This window comes from Choloepus didactylus, chromosome X, assembly GCF_015220235.1.
Source record: "Choloepus didactylus isolate mChoDid1 chromosome X, mChoDid1.pri, whole genome shotgun sequence".
Lineage (NCBI taxonomy): Eukaryota > Metazoa > Chordata > Mammalia > Pilosa > Megalonychidae > Choloepus > Choloepus didactylus.
This window is the reverse complement of record NC_051334.1, coordinates 29,728,057-29,748,104: the sequence shown is the minus strand read 5'-3', so window position 1 is coordinate 29,748,104 and position 20,048 is coordinate 29,728,057. Positions and strand designations below refer to the sequence as shown.

At 37.0% G+C, this 20,048-nt stretch overlaps 1 protein-coding gene across 8 annotated transcripts in view; it reads left to right on the top strand.

Annotated features, from left to right (window-relative positions):
- The window catches only part of TASL (TLR adaptor interacting with endolysosomal SLC15A4), a 301,857-nt gene that overhangs the window by 136,103 nt on the left and 145,706 nt on the right, over positions 1 to 20,048 (top strand). For 6 of the 8 annotated variants that reach the window (XM_037820993.1, XM_037820988.1, XM_037820989.1 and 3 more), the window contains one exon: positions 6,721 to 8,498. The exons of 1 other annotated variant lie outside the window; for it this stretch is intronic. In XM_037820993.1, the coding sequence (XP_037676921.1) occupies positions 6,722 to 7,636 (915 nt within the window). In that variant the 5' untranslated portion in view covers position 6,721 and the 3' untranslated portion in view covers positions 7,637 to 8,498. Of the gene's footprint in view, positions 1 to 6,720; positions 8,499 to 20,048 lie in introns of those variants that run through there. One more of the 8 variants, XM_037820990.1, reaches the window with a different exon arrangement.

Below are 20,048 nucleotides of genomic sequence, written 5' to 3'. Positions count from 1 at the left end.
AAGTCAGGGAGTGTAAGTCCTCCCACTTCGTTTTTCTTTTTTAGAGTGTCTTTAGCAATTCGAGGCATCTTCCCTTTCCAAATAAATTTGATAACTAGCTTTTCCAAGTCTGCAAAGTAGGTTGTTGGAATTTTGATTGGGATTGCATTGAATCTGTAGATGAGTTTGGGTAGAATTGACATCTTAATGACATTTAGCCTTCCTATCCATGAACATGGAATATTTTTCCATCTTTTAAGGTCCCCTTCTATTTCTTTTAGTAGAGTTATGTAGTTTTCTTTGTATAGGTCTTTTACATCTTTGGTTAAGTTTATTCCTAGGTACTTGATTTTTTTAGTTGCTATTGAAAATGGTATCTTTTTCTTGAGTGTCTCTTCAGTTTGTTCATTTCTAGCATATAGAAACATTACTGACTTATGTGCATTAATCTTGTATCCCGCTACTTTGCTAAATTTGTTTATTAGCTCTAGTAGGTGTATCGTTGATTTCTCAGGGTTTTCTAGATATAAGATCATATCATCTGCAAACAATGACAGTTTTACTTCTTCTTTTCCAATTTGGATGCCTTTTATTTCTTTGTCTTGCCGGATTGCCCTGGCTAGCACTTCCAGCACAATGTTGAATAACAGTGGTGACAGCGGGCATCCTTGTCTTGTTCCTGATCTTAGAGGGAAGGCTTTCAGTCTCTCACCATTGAGTACTATGCTGGCTGTGGGTTTTTCATATATGCTCTTTATCATGTTGAGGAAGTTTCCCTCAATTCCTACCTTTTGAAGTGTTTTTATCAAAAAGGGATGTTGGATTTTGTCAAATGCTTTTTCAGCATCTATTGAGATGATCAATTGATTTTTCCCTTTCGAGTTTTTAATGTGTTGTAATACATTGATTGTTTTTCTTATGTTGAACCATCCTTGCATGCCTGGAATGAACCCCACTTGGTCATGGTGTATGATTTTTTTAATGTGTCTTTGGATTCGATTTGCAAGTATTTTGTTGAGGATTTTTGCATCTATATTCATTAGGGAGATTGGCCGGTAGTTTTCCTTTTTTGTAGCATCTTTGCCTGGTTTTGGTATTAGATTGATGTTAGCTTCATAAAATGAGTTAGGTAGTGTTCCATTTTTTTCAATGTTTTGAAAGAGTTTGAGTAAGATTGGTGTCAGTTCTTTCTGGAAAGTTTGGTAGAATTCCCCTGTGAAGCCATCTGGCCCTGGGCATTTATTTGTGGGAAGATTTTTGATGACTGATTGGATCTCTTTGCTTGTGATGGGTTGGTTGAGGTCTTCTATTTCTTCTCTGGTCAGTCTAGGTTGTTCATATGTTTCCAGGAAATTGTCCATTTCTTCTACATTATCCAGTTTGTTGCCATACAGTTGTTCATAATATCCTCTTATAATTTTTTTAATTTCTTCAGGATCTGCAGTTATGTCACCTTTTTCATTCATTATTTTGTTTATATGGGTCTTCTCTCTTTTTGATTTTGTCAGTCTAGCTAGGGGCTTGTCAATCTTGTTGATCTTCTCAAAGAACCAACTTTTGGTGATATTTATCCTCTCTATTGTTTTTTTGTTCTCTATGTCATTTATTTCTGCTTTAATCCTTGTTATTTCTTTTCTTGTACTTGGTTTAGGATTGGTTTGCTGTTCGTTTTCTAGCTTCTTCAGTTGATCCATTAGTTCTTTGATTTTGGCTCTTTCTTCCTTTTTAATATATGCGTTTAGTGCTATAAATTTCCCCCTTAGCACTGCTTTTGCTGCATCCCATAGGTTTTGGTATGTTGTGTTCTCATTTTCATTCGTCTCTATATATTTAGCAATTTCTCTTGCTATTTCTTCTTTAACCCACTGATTGTTTAGGAGTGTGTTGTTTACCCTCCAGGTATTTGTGAATTTTCTAAGTCTCTGATGGTTATTGACTTCTAATTGTATTCCATTGTGGTCAGAGAATGTGCTTTGAATAATTTCAATCTTTTTAAATTTACTGAGGCTTGTTTTATGTCCCAGCATATGATCTATTCTGGAGAAAGTTCCGTGAGCACTAGAAAAGTATGTGTATCCTGGTGATTTGGGATGTAATGTCCTGTAGATGTCTGTTAAATGTAATTCATTTATCAGATTGTTTAGGTTTTCAATTTCCTTATTGGTCTTCTGTCTGGTTGATCTATCTATAGGAGAGAGTGATGTGTTGAAGTCTCCCACAATTATTGTGGAAACATCAATTGCTTCCTTTAGTTTTGCCAGTGTTTCTCTCATGTATTTTGTGGCACCTTGATTGGGTTCATAGACATTTACGATTGTTATTTCTTCTTGCTGAATTGCCCCTTTTATTAGTATGTAGTGGCCTTCTTTGTCTCTCAAAACATCCCTGCATTTGAAGTCTATTTTATCTGAGATTAATATTGCTACACCTGCTTTCTTTTGGCTGTAGCTTGCATGAAATATTTTTTTCCATCCTTTCACTTTCAGTTTCTTTGTGTCCCTGTGTCTAAGATGAGTCTCTTGTATGCAACATATTGATGGTTCATTTTTTTTGATCCATTCTGCGAATCTATATCTTTTAATTGGGGAGTTTAATCCATTTACATTCAACGTTAAAACCGTGAAGGCATTTCTTGAATCAGCCGTCTTATTCTTTGGATTATGTTTGCCATATTTTTCCCTCTCTCTATTAATATCCTTTATTGTACCCATACCGAATCTCTTTAGTACTGAACCTTTCTCCACGTCTTTCTGTCCTGTCTTTGTTTCTCTGTCTGTAGGGCTCCCTTTAGTATCTCCAGTAGGGCAGGTCTCTTGTTAGCAAATTCTCTCAGCATTTCTTTGTCTGTGAAAAATTTAAGCTCTCCCTCAAATTTGAAGGAGAGCTTTGCTGGATAAAGTATTCTTGGCTGGAAATTCCTCTCACTCAGAATTTTAAATATATCGTGCCACTGCCTTCTGGCCTCCATGGTGGCTGCTGAGTAGTCACTACTTAGTCTTATGCTGTTTCCTTTGTATGTGGTGAATTGCTTTTCTCTTGCTGCTTTCAGAACTTGCTCCTTCTCTTCTATGTTTGACAGTGTGATCAGTATATGTCTCGGAGTGGGTTTTTTTGGATTTATTCTATTTGGAGTTCGCTGAGCATTTATGATTTGTGTATTTATGTTGTTTAGAAGATTTGGGAAGTTTTCCCCAACAATTTCTTTGAATACTCTTCCTAGACCTTTACCCTTTTCTTCCCCTTCTGGGACACCAATGAGTCTTATATTCGGACGTTTCATATTATCTATCATATCCCTGAGGTCCATTTCGAGTTTTTCAATTTTTTTCCCCATTCTTTCTTTTATGCTTTCATTTTCCATTCTGTCATCTTCCAGGTCACTGATTCGTTGTTCAACTTCCTCTAGTCTTGTACTATGAGTGTCCAGAATCTTTTTAATTTGGTCAACAGTTTCTTTAATTTCCATAAGATCATTCACCATCTTTTGATACCTCCTTTCAAACACTCCTTGAAAGGGATGAACTATCCAGATGCCACTCTTTATAGGACAGTGATCATCCAGTGTCCATGGGATTAATGTGGATTTGGGGAAAAGCCTTTGCAGACCCTGCCATTGGGTCTGGGAGATTTGGGCAGGGAATTCTGAAGTTCTGAATAGCAGGAATGTGGTAATTTAGGAGGTGGTGGTGTAGAGGCTGGGTGGGTTCTATCCGTTGGCCCCTAGGACTCCTCACACTGTTGGAAGGGACACAATTGAAGGAAGACCAGAGTCTTCATCCATTTCTAATGTATGGCCCAGAACAGGGGTTCACATTATCTCAGCCTAAGGACTCCTTTGCCTCTCTCCTGTACTGGATTTCCTGTTTCCCTTATCTCTGATCTCTTTCTTGATTTACTTCTTTCAGTGGCGCACATCCTCCAATGACTTCCTGAGAAAGGTGCCTGGGAGATGAATTATTAGAGACTTGTGACGTAAAAATATATTTCTTCTGTCTTTGTACTTGATAGATAATTTGGTCATAGAATTCTAGGCTGAAAATAATTTTCCTTCAAAAATTTTCATTGTCTTCTTGTTTCCCATGCTGCTGAAGATTCTGGTTCTTAGTCTTTTTATGTGGCCTGTTTTTTTGTTTTTTTTCTCTCTCTATAAACTTATAGGATCTTCCCTTTGTTCCCAGGGTTCTAACATTTTACAAACTGTAGGTCTTCTTTAACCCCAGTATTCTGGTACATGACAGTCACTTTCACTTTGGAAACTCAACTCTTTCAGTTTTGGAAAATATGCTTGAATTGTTTCTTTGAATTTCTCCCCTGTTTTTCCTCTGTTCTCTTTCTGAACTTCCTATTATTCAGATATTTGACCTCCTGGACTGGTCTGCTAATTTTACCTTTTCTCTATGATTTTCCATCTTATAATTTTGTTCTATTTTCAAAATGGAAGGATGCCTCAATTTTACCTTCCAATCATTCTACTGAGTTTTAAAATCTCTATCATTTTTAATTTTCAAGAGTTTCAGAATACTTCTTTTTTTAAATAGCATCCCATTCTTAATTCAAGATTTGTAATATTATCTCTTAGCTCTTTGAGAATATTAATGGTAGATTGCACCCCAACCCCCTTAGAGTTCAGTAGTTCCAGGTTGCTGTTTTGATTTATCTTATGTCAGAGATTTCTTCAGATGTTTCAAAATTCTGCTCATGTTTAAGGATGGGCATCTAAAAAGCTCAGTGGACTTTATCAATTTATGAGCTTGAGTGGAGGGTGATCTGGTTGCCCAGTTTAGTTGGAGAACTTCTGATGTAAGTTTCTTTTCCTCTTGGATTAGTCAGATTTCCCAGAATACTTTTGCAATATCCTGCCTGGAAGGTGGATGTCATACTGTTTACCCCCACAGAGGACTCAGTCTACTTCAGGGTTCTGGATTCTGATCTTTAAAAGCTCAGGTTATGGTATCTTAATGGCTGTTTCTCCAAAACTATTGTTTCCGCCAAAAGTCCGTTTAGAAACTCAAAAGCCAAGAATGGTGTTCTTGCTCTGGTTTTCCACAATGATATTCCAAAGTCTTGAAGGTGGAATGCCCTAACTACAGCCTGGGTGGGGAGGGGTGGAGAGGGTCATGAAGTAACTGCCATCACTATTAGTCCTTTATGATAAACTCTTTTGCTCTGTTAATTATCTTCTCGCATATGTAAGATTTCCCCTTTCACCTGACTGTTAAGCTTGTTGAGGGCAGAAGCACCTTAGAATGATTTGTCAGGAAAGAGCAACATTTTCTTTATCCTTAAAAGGTAAGTATGCTTAGCATACAACAAGTACTTCGCAAGTTTACTGAAGACCTTTAACTTTCTATCTTTATGGTGCATAACAGTTCCTGGCATGTAGTAAACATTTAGATAATTGATAAATTTGCTGAATATGTCTTTAAACAGTTCCAAAAGTGAAAATATTTAAAATATGACCCTTATAAAATTTTTTAAAAGGGGGAACACATTTTATGTACTTAGAAAATAATATCTATGTGAATGTAAGGGATACTAATTTTTTTTAATGGACCCTTACTTATGGTTAAAAAAATTCCTTCTTTTCTAATTTGGCTTTTCAATTTCAGGCTAAAGTTGACAGGTTTGGTTTAGATGCCTGACCAAAGAGGACCCGTTTTCCTTGCTATGGTCTGTTGCCCCAAAAATGTATTCCATTTTTAGAAAATGCAGCTGCTGTTTCTAGCCTATTCTAGCCCCTCTTGACTCCAGTGACAACTGCTGAGGGTGGGGAGGAAAGGCCCTGGGTCAGGAAACCACCTTTTTTAGTAACCAGGGTTGAGGAGAACACATCAACTGGTTGCATAGACATTCCCAGAAAGTATTCTGAAAAATGGGAGTGATAGAGTAAGAAATTCCAACTGAGCTGCAAAGATAGGCGAGGCTTCATGGTCGTTCATGATGGGCTGATAGTGAAATAATTTTATACCATACAATCGGCATCAATTATTTAATTCGAATGAACTAATATCTTTTGTTATCTCCTAAATGCAAGTAACTGTGCTAGCTCCTAGGAATAAAATACAAAGAGAAGTAACACACATCTCTGGTTTTCAGTAGAATTTGCCACATATTTCCTCATTATTTTTCTCATAACCCACTGTCCAGACCAGCGATATTGCTTCCCAATTTACAACTTTTCAATCTCTCTCCATTTCCTGTGGGACAAAGTGCAGATGCTTTCACATGCCTCCCAAGTCCCTTCATGATTCAATTCCATTCTATTTTCCCAATCCCTTCTACTTATTCTACTTCTTGATATATCGTGACTTGGTCATACCACCATATTATATTATAACTCTGTGCCTATGGCTGGAACTCCTTTTTACTGTTCACAATCCAGCTGAAATATCACCACCTCTGTGACACATCCCATGCCTTCCTCCCCTTTGCCACAGGCTGTGTTAGGGGCCCCTCCTCTGTACTTTCTATCTGCCTATCACTATTATAACTCTCAGTGATATAATATTGGACTTGTTTGTATCCAGTGAGAAACTTCCTGAAAGATAGAGCTGTATCCTCGTCATTATTATCGTTATACATAGCATCTTGATATGTCTAGCCCATGCCATAGTGACGGCTGGGTGAATGAATGAAATGGCTTCATTTATTGTCCTTTACTTTTTTTTTGTATGTTAACTGCCAACTTCTGAAATTCCAATCTTATTTTACTCCATTGTTACTCATCAACTCTCTTTCCAGAATGCTGTCAGAAGCGTATCTCAGTGGACTTGCCTACTGGAATGATATCCACTGGGGTTGTGCATCTTGTAAGGAGCAGGTGGCTGAAGAAAAGAAAGAGGAGATGAATTCTGCTACCACCCTTTCCTATTCCTCTGTGAATGAAACACAGGTCAGAAGTCTCTACGTGAGCTGCCAAACCTCTGGCAAGTTTATTCCTTCAGTGCATTCGAGAGAGAACCAGCACAGCAGAAATCAGAGACTCACAATGCTACAGACAAACCCCAATCCTGTGTTTGAAAGTCCAACCACAACTACAGTTGAAATATGTAGAGACCCCAGCACAAGCAGAGAAACTTACTTGGTTCCACCTTCCTGTCAAAGTATTTGCAAGAATTACAATGACTTACATATTGCAGGGGGTCAGGTGATGGCCATTAATTCCGTGACAACAGATTTTCCCTCCAAGAGCAGTTTTGAATATGGCCCTTTGCTGAAGTCGTCAGAGATTTCTTTGCCAATGGAGGATTCCATTTCCACTCAGTCAATTGACTTTCCCCCAAAACCTATCCAGCGGTACTCATCCTACTGGAGAATAACCAGCATCAAAGAGAAAAGCAGCCTGCAAATGCAGAAGCCTGTTTCTAATGCAATGCTCAATGAATACCTGGAGCAGAAGGTGGTGGAGTTATATAAACAGTACATTATGGACACTGTATTTCATGACAGTTCCCCTACCCAGATTCTGGCATCTGAGCTCATCATGACAAGCGTAGATCAAATTAGTCTTCAAGTGTCCAGAGAGAAGAACCTGGGGACCTCAAAAGCGAGAGACATAGTCATTAACCGCCTGTTACAACTGGTTTCAACCTCAACCTCAACTGAAATCAGCACTCCTAGTCTCCATATTTCTCAGTATAGTAATGTGAATCCATAGAGAGGATCCTTTCATTCCTCTATCTCAACTACTCAAACCCAAAGCAACACTTGATTACATTTGTTCTGAGAATGTGCAGAAGTGGTTCGTGAAGGCAAGTTCAGAGCTAGAGATGTAAAGGTCAGCTATAAGTCAGGAGTGAATTAAGGGGAAACCTCATAACATTACATATAATGAAGAAATGTGGAAAAAGAACTATAAAGAATTATTTCAAAGAGAGGTTTATACAGCAAAGTAAGCAAAAATAAAAATGATAAAAAAGAAAAGGTTATGATTCATCTAAGGAAATATAGATATTGAAAAAGAAGAAAAAGAAGCCAAATAAGAAGGAAGCACACCATCACAAAACTAAAAAGCCAAAAGGCTTCTGGGTAAAGAGTTGAGAATACATTTGTTACTAAAATAAATTCCTACAAGTTGTTTCTTTTTGGGGGAAATGGACTGTAGAAGGCTGTCATGTTTAGGTAGAAAGTCAGGTTCAAATATTTTTTCTAAAAGATATGTTTATAACTCTTTTCTCTATTCTGTTATCAGATCATTTAAAGATACGTTCCTTATACACATTAAAATTCTAGCAAATTCAATTGCGTTTTTATTTTTGAATGATTACTTAGTTACAGCCATAGCCACAAAACAGCCACTCAAATCCCCTAGTTCTATTTTCTAGTGGAGATGATTTCTAAGTGGAGAACAACACATAGTGACTATTTAAAATATTTTGTTTTATTTTGTTGTGTATGATTTTCTTGAAGTACTAAGCTTCAAAAGAAATTATGAATCTTATTTTTCTCTTCCTTCTCCCCATGCTCTCTTTTTTTTTTAATCTTCATTTTATTGAGATATATTCACATACTATGCAGTCATACAAAACAAATCGTACATTCGATTGTTCACAGTACCATTACATAGTTGTACATTCATCACCTAAATCAATCCCTGACACCTTCATTAGCACACACACAAAAATAACAAGAATAATAATTAAAGTGAAAAAGAGCAATTGAAGTAAAAAAGAACACTGGGTACCTTTGTCTGTTTGTTTGTTTGTTTCCTTCCCCTATTTTTCTACTCATCCATCCATAAACTAGACAAAGTGGAGTGTGGTCCTTATGGCTTTCCCAATCCCATTGTCACCCCTCATAAGCTACATTTTATACAATTGTCTTCGAGATTCATGGGTTCTGGGTTGTAGTTTGATAGTTTCAGGTATCCACCACCAGCTACCCCAATTCTTTAGAACCTAAAAAGGGTTGTCTAAAGTGTGCGTAAGAGTGCCCACCAGAGTGACCTCTCGGCTCCTTTTGGAATCTCTCTGCCACTGAAGCTTATTTCATTTCCTTTCACATCCCCCTTTTGGTCAAGAAGATGTTCTCCGTCCCACGATGCCAGGTCTACATTCCTCCCCGGGAGTCATATTCCACGTTGCCAGGGAGATTCACTCCCCTGGGTGTCTGATCCCACGTAGTGGGGAGGGCAGTGATTTCACCTTTCAACTTGGCTTAGCTAGAGAGAGAGGGCCACATCTGAGCAACAAAGAGGCATTCGGGAGGAGGCTCTTAGGCACAATTATAGGGAGGCCTAGCCTCTCCTTTGCAGCAACCGTCTTCCCAAGGGTAAAACTTATGGTAGAGGGCTCAACCCATCAAACCACCAGTCCCCTATGTCTGTGGTCATGTTAGCAACCATCGAGGTGGGGTAGGCCAATACCCCTGCATTCTCCACAGCTCCTCAAGGGGGCACTACATATTTTTTTCCTTTTTTTTTTTCTTTTTTTTCTTTTTTAAATCAACTGTATGAAAAAAAAAATTAAAAAAAAAAAAACATACAATAAAAGACCATTTCAAAGAGACCATAACAAGGGAGTAAGAAAAAGACAACTAACCTAAGATAACTGCTTTACTTCCAACGTGTTCCTACTTTACCCCAAGAAAGTTACCTAATATAGCAACATTTCTGTGAACTTGTTCCTACTATATCCATCAGAAATTAACAGACCATAGTCATTCCTGGGCATCCCCAGAACGTTAAATAGCTTATCTGTTCTTCTTGGATTATTGTTCCCCCTTCCTTAATTGCTCTCTATTGCTAGTTCCCCTACATTCTACATTATAAACCATTTGTTTTACATTTTTCAAAGTTCACATTAGTGGTAGCATATAATATTTCTCTTTTTGTGCCTGGCTTATTTCGCTCAGCATTATGTCTTCAAGGTTCATCCATGTTGTCATATGTTTCACGAGATCGTTCCTTCTTACTGCCGTGTAGTATTCCATCGTGTGTATATACCACATTTTATTTATCCACTCATCTGTTGAAGGACATTTGGGTTGTTTCCATCTCTTGGCAATTGTGAATAATGCTGCTATGAACATTGGCGTGCAGATATCTGTTCGTGTCACTGCTTTCCGATCTTCCGGGTATATACCGAGAAGTGCAATCGCTGGATCGAACGGTAACTCTATATCTAGTTTTCTAAGGAACTGCCAGACTGACTTCCAGAGTGGCTGAACCATTATACAGTCCCACCAACAGTGAATAAGAGTTCCAATTTCTCCACATCCCCTCCAGCATTTGTAGTTTCCTGTTTGTTTAATGGCAGCCATTCTAATCGGTGTGAGATGGTATCTCATTGTGGTCTTAATTTGCATCTCTCTAATAGCTAGTGAAGCTGAACATTTTTTCATGTGTTTCTTGGCCATTTGTATTTCCTCTTCAGAGAACTGTCTTTTCATATCTTTTGCCCATTTTATAATTGGGCTGTCTGTACTATTGTCATTGAGTTGTAGGATTTCTTTATATATGCAAGATATCAGTCTTTTGTCAGATACATGGTTTCCAAAAATTTTTTTCCCATTGAGTTGGCTGCCTCTTTACCTTTTTGAGAAATTCCTTTGAGGTGCAGGAACTTCTAAGCTTGAGGAGTTCCCATTTATCTATTTTTTCTTTTGTTGCTTGTGCTTTGGGTGTAAAGTCTAGGAAGTGGCAGCCTAATACAAGGTCTTGAAGATGTTTTCCTACATTATCTTCTAGGAGTTTTATGGTACTTTCTTTTATATTGAGATCTTTGGTCCATTTTGAGTTAATTTTTGTGTAGGGTGTGAGGTAAGGGTCCTCTTTCATTCTTTTGGATATGGATATCCAACTCTCCCAGCCCCATTTGTTGAAAAGACCATTATGACTCAGTTCAGTGACTTTGGGGGCCTTATCAAAGATCAGTCGGCCATAGATCTGAGGGTCTATCTGTGAATTCTCAATTCGATTCCATTGATCTATATGTCTATCTTTGTGCCAGTACCATGCTGTTTTGACAACTGTGGCTTTATAATAAGCTTCAAAGTCAGGGAGTGTAAGTCCGCCCATTTCGTTTTTCTTTTTTAGAGTGTCTTTAGCAATTCGAGGCATCTTCCCTTTCCAAATAAATTTGATAACAAGCTTTTCCAAGTCTGCAAAGTAGGCTGTTGGAATTTTGATTGGGATTGCATTGAATCTGTAGATGAGTTTGGGTAGAATTGACATCTTAATGACATTTAGCCTTCCTATCCATGAACATGGAATATTTTTCCATCTTTTAAGGTCCCCTTCTATTTCTTTTAGTAGAGTTATGTAGTTTTCTTTGTATAGGTCTTTTACATCTTTGGTTAAGTTGATTCCTAGGTACTTGATTTTTTTAGTTGCTATTGAAAATGGTATCTTTTTCTTGAGTGTCTCTTCAGTTTGTTCATTTCTAGCATATAGAAACATTACTGACTTATGTGTATTAATCTTGTATCCCGCTACTTTGCTAAATTTGTTTATTAGCTCTAGTAGCTGTATCGTCGATTTCTCAGGGTTTTCCAGATATAAGATCATATCATCTGCAAACAATGACAGTTTTACTTCTTCTTTTCCAATTTGGATGCCTTTTATTTCTTTGTCTTGCTGGATTGCCCTGGCTGGCACTTCCAGCACAATGTTGAATAACAGTGGTGACAGTGGGCATCCTTGTCTTGTTCCTGATCTTAGAGGGAAGGCTTTCAGTCTCTCACCATTGAGTACTATGCTGGCTGCGGGTTTTTCATATATGCTCTTTATCATATTGAGGAAGTTTCCTTCAATTCCTACCTTTTGAAGTGTTTTTATCAAAAACGGATGTTGGATTTTGTCAAATGCTTTTTCAGCATCTATTGAGATGATCATTTGATTTTTCCCTTTCGAATTTTTAATGTGTTGTAATACATTGATTGATTTTCTTATGTTGAACCATCCTTGCATGCCTGGAATTCCCCATGCTCTCTTGACCCTGTTAGAGCCAGGAAATGGGTCTTCTGTATCTCCCAAACAGGGTTACAAACTTGAGGGTTCCATGATATCAAATTCTTCAAACCCATTCATTAGAATGGAAGCTTCATAGTTTTACTGTACTGCTCTACTGCTTTCCTCTAGCTCAGGGGTTAGGAAACTGTGGCCAGGGGACCAAATCCAGCCTGCTGTCTGTTTTTTTTTTAACTCCTGTGAGTTAAAAATGTTTTTCCATTTTTTAATGGTTGGGAAAAAAATCAAAAGAACAGTATTTTGTGACACATGAAAATTATATGAAATTCAAATTTCAGTATCTGTAAATAAAAGTGCTATTGGAACACAGCCACACTCATTTGTTTACATATTATCTGTGGCTGCTTTCATGCTACAATGGCAGCTTGAGTAGATGTGACAGAGACTTTAAGGACTGCAAAGCCTAAAACATTTACTATCTGTCCCTTTATAGAAAAAGTTTGCCAATCCTACTCTAAAGCAGTGCCTTGTCATATGGTGGTTGCTTGACTTCATTCAGACTCCCTGGGGAAGTAGATTCTGAAATGGAGATTGGTGAGCAAGAATTTAATGGGGAGTCATCTCAGGAACAACCCCTGTGAGGGAGTGAGGAAAGCAGAAGAGGTAGCCACAGAGGCCTCAGCCAGTCTCACAGGGAATGCTGGAGCAAGGATGACCTTTCAAAATGGTTCCAAATTGAGACAAGAGGGTTGGCTTTTGTACCCCAGCATCAACCAGAAAGGGCCATAACCTTGGCTGAGGTGGTTCAGTCCAGGACAATTCCCAAAGTGGTTATCAGCTATGTCTTTAGCAGCCAAACTCTAGGCAGTTGTTAGAGGAATGAGCCGCTCATCCCAAAGGAGCAATCTGGGTGATGTGACTCAGCATCCTCTATATTTCTCAGTAAGTAGTTTTAGAGTTAATGAATATTTTTTCCCAACATATAATGTTGTGTAAGGAAACCTGATTCTGAAGTAATTGTTCAGCAATATTATTCCCTGTTTTAAATATATCCTAATAATGGCTACTATGTACTAATTACCTGCTATGTGCCTGACACTGTGTTAAGCGTTTTGTGTGAATTATCTTATTTAATTCTCATAGTTATCACTTCTTGACCTTTTGGCTAAGATCAAGTGTAATTCTCATAATCACCTTATGGGAAAGAGTGTTTATTATTATCCCCTTTTTATTGATGAGCCAGCTGGGCTTAGTAAAGTTAAGTGATTTGTCCAATGCCACAGAGTGATGATGGAACTGGATTTGAATCCAGTTCCATTTAATCTGAAGGTCCTTGTTTTTAACCACTACCATCAGCTCTCTCCTGTTGACCTCTGTATTTGTCTAATTCAAGATTAGTTCCCCATTCCAAAGGAAATCAACTCATTAATCTCTTTCTTGCTATGGTACCTCATGTTTTCTTTATAGTGTTTTGCTTGTTGTGCTATTTATTTATTACCTGTATCCCCCTCCCCCAGAATGTAAGCTTTGATTTATTCATTTGTTTTTTACCATGTCCAAAACAACACTTGGATGTAGGAGACACCCGATTAAAGTTTGTCAAATGAGTAAGTTAAGTTATGGCCATGTGAGATTCTGCATCTGGTGGACAAAGTGAAATACCATGAATAAAAAAACCAGATAATTCTGACTAGAAAAAGGTGCTATTAAGGTTTCCTCTTCAAGGAGAAAACTAACTGGATAAATGAGGTTGATTTCTCATGGCATATTAGTAAATAGTATAACAAAGTACATTATAATAAAATAACATCATTGATATTTTCCCTTTTGCTTGCTGAAAAATAATTTGCTATAAAGTAGACTGGCTTACTTTTCAATGAGCATTTATTTGATACTGTGTTTTTATTGGGGGGGTTTGGAGTATGTCTTAAGCCTATTCAGGGAAGACACGTACATGCATGCACACATGCACACATGCAGGGATAGGCCCTTTCCTTTGCAAGCTTACTATATTGTTGGAGAGACTTAGTAGATAATTAGGGAACAAGTAACAAAGTCACCTATTAAGCAAGAGCTTGGCAAAGTGGTACCAACAGGAATAAGATTATCGATGCTTGAAACTCAAATGTGGTAAGTGCTGAAAAGGAGACATGTTGGGGAGTACTGGACAGCGGAGGTGCCCAGTGCAAGGAAAGCTTCCAAAGGGAAATGATGTTTAAATCACTCTTAGGAACAAGATAGGATTTAGGCAGATGATGGGAGAGGTGTTCCAGGCAGAGGTGTGAGAGTATATGGTGTGACAGGGAATAAAGTCAGAGAATGTTTTGAATTCTCAGATGTATTTTCTTAAGTAAGGTAATGTAGTTGGAGGAAGAATAAAGAGAGGTCTTGTGTCCTAGAAAAGCAAGAATTTGGACCTGCTTTCTGACAGCTGCCCACTCTTCCTAGGGTGGTGGCAAGGCTTGAAAGAGGACTGGCCTTGTGGCAGATAGGACCATAGGAAACCTGGGTTCCATCTGTAGCCTAGAAGCAGAAGACACCTGGAGACACTGGAGACCTGGAGGGACCATGCTGGTGGGACAATAGGCCTCTTAGTAGTGACCTGTGGTAACCTGTGTCCACTAATGACCAACAGTCTATCACTTGAAGGTCATCCACAAACTCCTGCCTTGCCCTCCACCATTCCTTGGCATTGTATAAGATTCCAGGACTGTGGTACAACCTTGGGGAAGGAGCAGAGAACCTGGGAGAATGGAGGCTCAGAGTCAGAAATTCGGTTGTCAGAAAGAGAGAGAGAGAAGGAGGGAGGGAGGAGGGGGGGAGAGAGAGAGGAGAGAGAGAGAGAGAGAGAGAGAGAGAGAGAGAGAGAGAGAGAGAGAGAGAGAGAATATAAAGATGCCATTATTATACTGCCGAGTTTGTGGAGCAGTTGAAGTTGTAGTATTAGACCCCTACTCTTCTGCCATATTCTGGGAGGAAATAGCCCCCAAACAGAAGTAACAGTATTGTGAGAAGAACCAGTGAAAAGCTAGGTTTTGCTCTAGTCTAAAGGACAGAAGCTGAGGGGAGGAGGCTATTGAAATAAAGAAATTTCCTCCCTTCCCCCTCCCTTCCTCTTTATCTCTCTCTCTCCCTTCCTCCCTTCCTTCCTCCCTTCCTTCCTCCTTCCCTTCCTTCCTCCCTCCCTCCCTTCCTTCCTTCCTTCCTTCCTTCCTTCCTCCCTTCCTCCCTTCCTCCCTTCCCCTCCCTTTCCAAATTAATAGAGTTAATTCATGCACATCACAAGAAAGAAATTCAAATAGTCAAGAGTTCTCACTTCAGTACCCTGTTGCCTTCCAGTTTCCCTGCTAGCAAGGCCTGCAATACTTACACTTATACAAATATATATATTTATATTTTTAAACAAATGTTATTGTGCTATTCATCCTTGCTTTTGTCACTTAACTATAATATTTCCATAGGAAGAAGCAGTGTAAAAGGTTTGAGTCACATGACGTTCTGTGAGGAGGATGCCCTGAGACCCAATCCAATTCCTCCAGCTTTCTCTTGGATGGGAAATATGAGAAACTGCACAGGCAAACATCAGTACAGGGGAAATGATTTCCACCTCCTTGTAAGCCATATCTCTTTCAAGGGGATGAATGCCCACCCCCAATAAATGAGCCTCTTTTCCTTCTTTAGGCACCCAATGTTACGGAGTGAATAATCCAATTGAGACACATGGGTATTACACTGAAATGGACTCTGTGTAAACTACTTTTCTGCCACAGAACTCCTGCCAGATTGACACTGGTCTATCAACAAACTCCTCATCCGTGGTCCACAAATTCTAGACTGTGTTCTCATCTAGCTCTTATTTCTACATCTCATCATAAGGCTATTATGACAGAATTTACCAGATACCTTCCTGAAAACAAGATCTACTAAGTCTTTGGCATTTTCTTATCAACTTAGAGACCTTATCAGAAAGCATAATGAGTTTCGTCTAGCATAATTTGTTCTTGGTGCGCTGTGATTACAGTCTTCATTCCAAAACACTTACCCACCGTCCTTTTAATACAGTGTTTACCATTTTCCCTTGATTAATGCCAACCTCTCTCTCTCTCTCTCTCTCTCTCTCTCTATATATATATATATATATATATATATATATATATATATATATATATTTATTTATTTATTTCAGACCTTAACTGTCTTCCACTCTTAAAATTTGGACATTATATTTTCTCCAAGCTTCTGACACTTCCTCCATTCTCCTTTATTTCTTGAGGAGGACCAAAGTGATTTGGCCATCATACTGGTTAAAAATATTCTGGTTGGTCATTTGCCTGAGCATAGAGTCTCTTACTATTTAAAGTGGCTTCAAATACACACACACACAAATTTTTTTTTTAAATTTTAATAAGTTTACTGTTACAAATCCTTGTTAATCCTATATTTTTGTCTATACCTTCTAATTAGATCATTGTTCTAAATATAGTTAAACTATATGTTCAAGATGCTGTGACATCTGTTTATTTTCAAATAGACTTGATTATAATGATTTAATTAGGCCAGAGGAAGGTGGTTTATTTATAATCTGAGTACACAACCTGAAGTTGAAATGACATAGAAACACACACAGGAAAGAAATACTTTCATCTTACCCAGTGTCACATGGGGCATGCTCTACTCTTTTTTTTTTTTTTTTAACTTTTTATTGTGGTAACACGTATACAGCCCCAAATTTCCCATTGTAACAATTTTCATGTGAAAATTCAGTGGTATTGATACATTCACAATGTGCTATCATCACCACCATCTATTATCAAAACTTTTTTATCACCCCAAACAAAAACTCTGCACCCATTAAGCAAAATCTCCTCATCCCCTCCGCCCCCTACTCCCAGCCCCTGGTAACCTATAATCTACTTTCTGTCTCTATGAATTTGCTTATTCTAGCTATAATATATATAAGTAAAATCATACAATATTTGTCCTTTTGTATGTGGCTTATTTCACTCAACCTGATGTCTTCAAGTTTCATCCATGTTGTAGCATGTATCAGAATTTCATTTCTTTTTACGGTTGAATAATATTCCATTTTATGTTTATACCATATTTTGTTTTTCTATTCATATGCTGATGGACACTTGCATTGCTTCCACCTTTTGGCTGTTGTGAATAATGCTGTTATGAACACTTCATATGAATATCTGTTCTTATCCTTGCTTTCAGTTCTCAGGATATATCTAGAAGTGAGATTGGGAGGTCATATGGTAATTCTATGTTAAATTTTTTTAGGAACTGTTCTCCATAGTGGCAGCACCATTTTACAATTCCACCAACAATGTACAAGGGTTCCAATTTCTCTGCAACTTTGCCAACACTTGCTATTTTCCATGTTTAAAATAATAGCCATCCTACTGGGTATCTCATTATGGTTTTGATTTGCATTCCCTGATGACCAATGATGTTGAGCATCTTTTCATGTGCTAATTGGCCATTTGTATATCTCCTTTGGAGAAATGCCTATTCAAGTCCTTTGCCTTTTTTTTAATGCAGTTTTATTGAGATATATTCACATACCATACAAACCATCCGAAATATACAATCACTCCTTTGCCCATTTTTAAATTGGATTGTTTGTCTTTTTGTTGTTGAGCTATAGGAGTTCTTTATATGTTCTGATATTAAACCTTTATCAGATATATAGTTAGTCTTTACTTTCTTCTGCAAGTTTCCTTTTTGCTTCCTTTTAATATCCCTAGATGTACAAAAGTTTAAAATTGTGATGAAGTTCCTTTTATCTATTTTTTCTTTTGATTGTCAAATTCAAGGCCATGAAAGTTTTCCCCTATGCTGTCTTCTAAAAGTTTTATGGCTTATCTCTTATTTTTATATCCTTAATTCATTTGAGTAAATTTTTGTATATAGTGTGAGATAGGGATCCAACTTCATTCTTTTGCTTATGGACATCCAACATCTCAGGGTGTTATTTAACATGTTTTTCTGTTTCCTGTATTTCTCTAAAATTAGTAGTTAGACCTAGAGGCTCAATCAGATCCAGGTTTTTTAGTTTTATTTTGTTCTATTTTGTTGCAAGAAGAGTTCACGTGTTGTGTCCTTCCACAAGAAGACACACAGTGGCTGGTTGCATAATATTTTTATTTGAGAAAATATTCTTCCAACTATTAAATAGCAGGTTTTATAAAAAAAATTAACATTTTAATGTGTAATTATATCCTAGGTATTGTCGCTATCTCCATTCCTCAAGAAATATTTTTACAAGACAAAACAGCTCCAGTATGTTATTTCAATTTTTAATAATTTAAAATGTTTTGCCATATTTAAATGCTGCAAAGTAAGAGATTTCTCAGTTTTATTTTGGTATAGATACTAAATTTATCCAATTAAAAATCAGAGTTCCACCAAAAGATTCTTTCCACAGTTGAGATATTCCAAAGCCAACTAACAGAATTTCAAAATTAAATCTTGCACACTATTAGCACTACTGCATTTCATTTCTCCTTTCTTCTTGTAAAGATAAATTTTAATGTCTTTCTTTTGGCAGGTTTTATTTTCAATAATCACAATTTTCTAGAAGCTTCAAGTATTTACAATGATTTTAAACAAAATTGAACCACATTTGGGAGGGATAATTTACAAAAAAGTTAACATCACTGTAACAAACTTAGGCTGATTTACAAACATTTCTCAAAACATTGCTCAAACATTTCTAAAATCCTATTGATGACAGGAAGCAGAGAAAACTCATTCTGCCATGTTAAAGAACTTTTAGTTTTCAATATTAGCTTCATCATAAACATTTTACCGTTCCATTGTTCTTTGTATTTTTTAAAATACTTTAAAAGTATTTAGACTATTTTTACAGTTTTCAATTCTATTGGTAGAATATTACTTCTTGTTCAGGTGCAGTTACAAATTTTGTGTTCACTATGACCTATTCCAAATTCTTTTTTGCTCTATAGGTTTCTTAATTTGGTGAGAACATTGTTTTTACCATGATGCTGTGCTCCACCAAAATTAATAATCATTTTATCCTCTCAAAAGCAAAAACTTTGTCTTTAAAGTTTAACTTTTTAATTGAGCTTGCAATGGCATTGACTCTAATATCAGATGTTTTATCTTCAACATAATGAGCTTTCAAAAGCTTTACTGTAAATACACAAATTTGATGGAAAAGTTAAACTATTATTGGAATTATCTGATTTTCTACTTGAAGAATCAAGGGTCATTTAACTGCATGTGAAATTCCTCTTCTGTTCACGGCAGAAAAGTATTTATAATGATCACTGTAGCTTTTATGCACGTGCAAGAAAACTAGAAACTGAAAATGGGCAAAACTAATTTATAATGGGTATTTGATGTCAGTGAAAAGTGATGTGCCATGTGCTTTCAATCTTTAGGTAAAATCTTTTGAAATAAATGTAAAATTTTGACATAGATGTTGATGTAGTCATGAGTATCTTTGTGATCCACATGGTCAATGACAAATGTTGAAAGGTGTTTTTTTCTGGTTTCACATTTCTCATCTTCTTTTGAGAAATGAAAATCCAGTTCTTAATTACACTTCCTTAAAAAAACAAACAAAAAGGTTTAGTAAAAAATAAGAAAGCATTACCAGACAATAAAATAAATAATTTGTAGTAGAGTCACAGTATTCAGTAAATGACAGTACTGTGTAGCAAGAATGTTAAGACTTATCTCTGAGTACTGCTGAGCCTCTTTTCCCCAGACATATTTCATATATGCCTCACTTATAAATTACTAGGTTTCCCACTGACCTCATTGACTATCAATCCGATAGCACTATATATATATATATATGCTTCTCTTGGGTGTGCGCCTAGGAGTTGCATTGCTGGGTCATAAGCTATGTTAATTTTTTTTTTTTAAATCTTCATTTTATTGAGATATATTCACATACCATGCAGTCATACAAAACAAATCGTACATTTGATTGTTCACAGTACCATTACATAGTTGTACATTCATCACCTAAATCAATCCCTGACACCTTCATTAGCACACACACAAAAATAACAAGAATAATAATTAAAGTGAAAAAGAGCAATTAAAGTAAAAAAGAACATTGGGTGCCTTTGTCTGTTTGTTTGTTTCCTTCCCCCATTTTTCTACTCATCCATCCATAAAC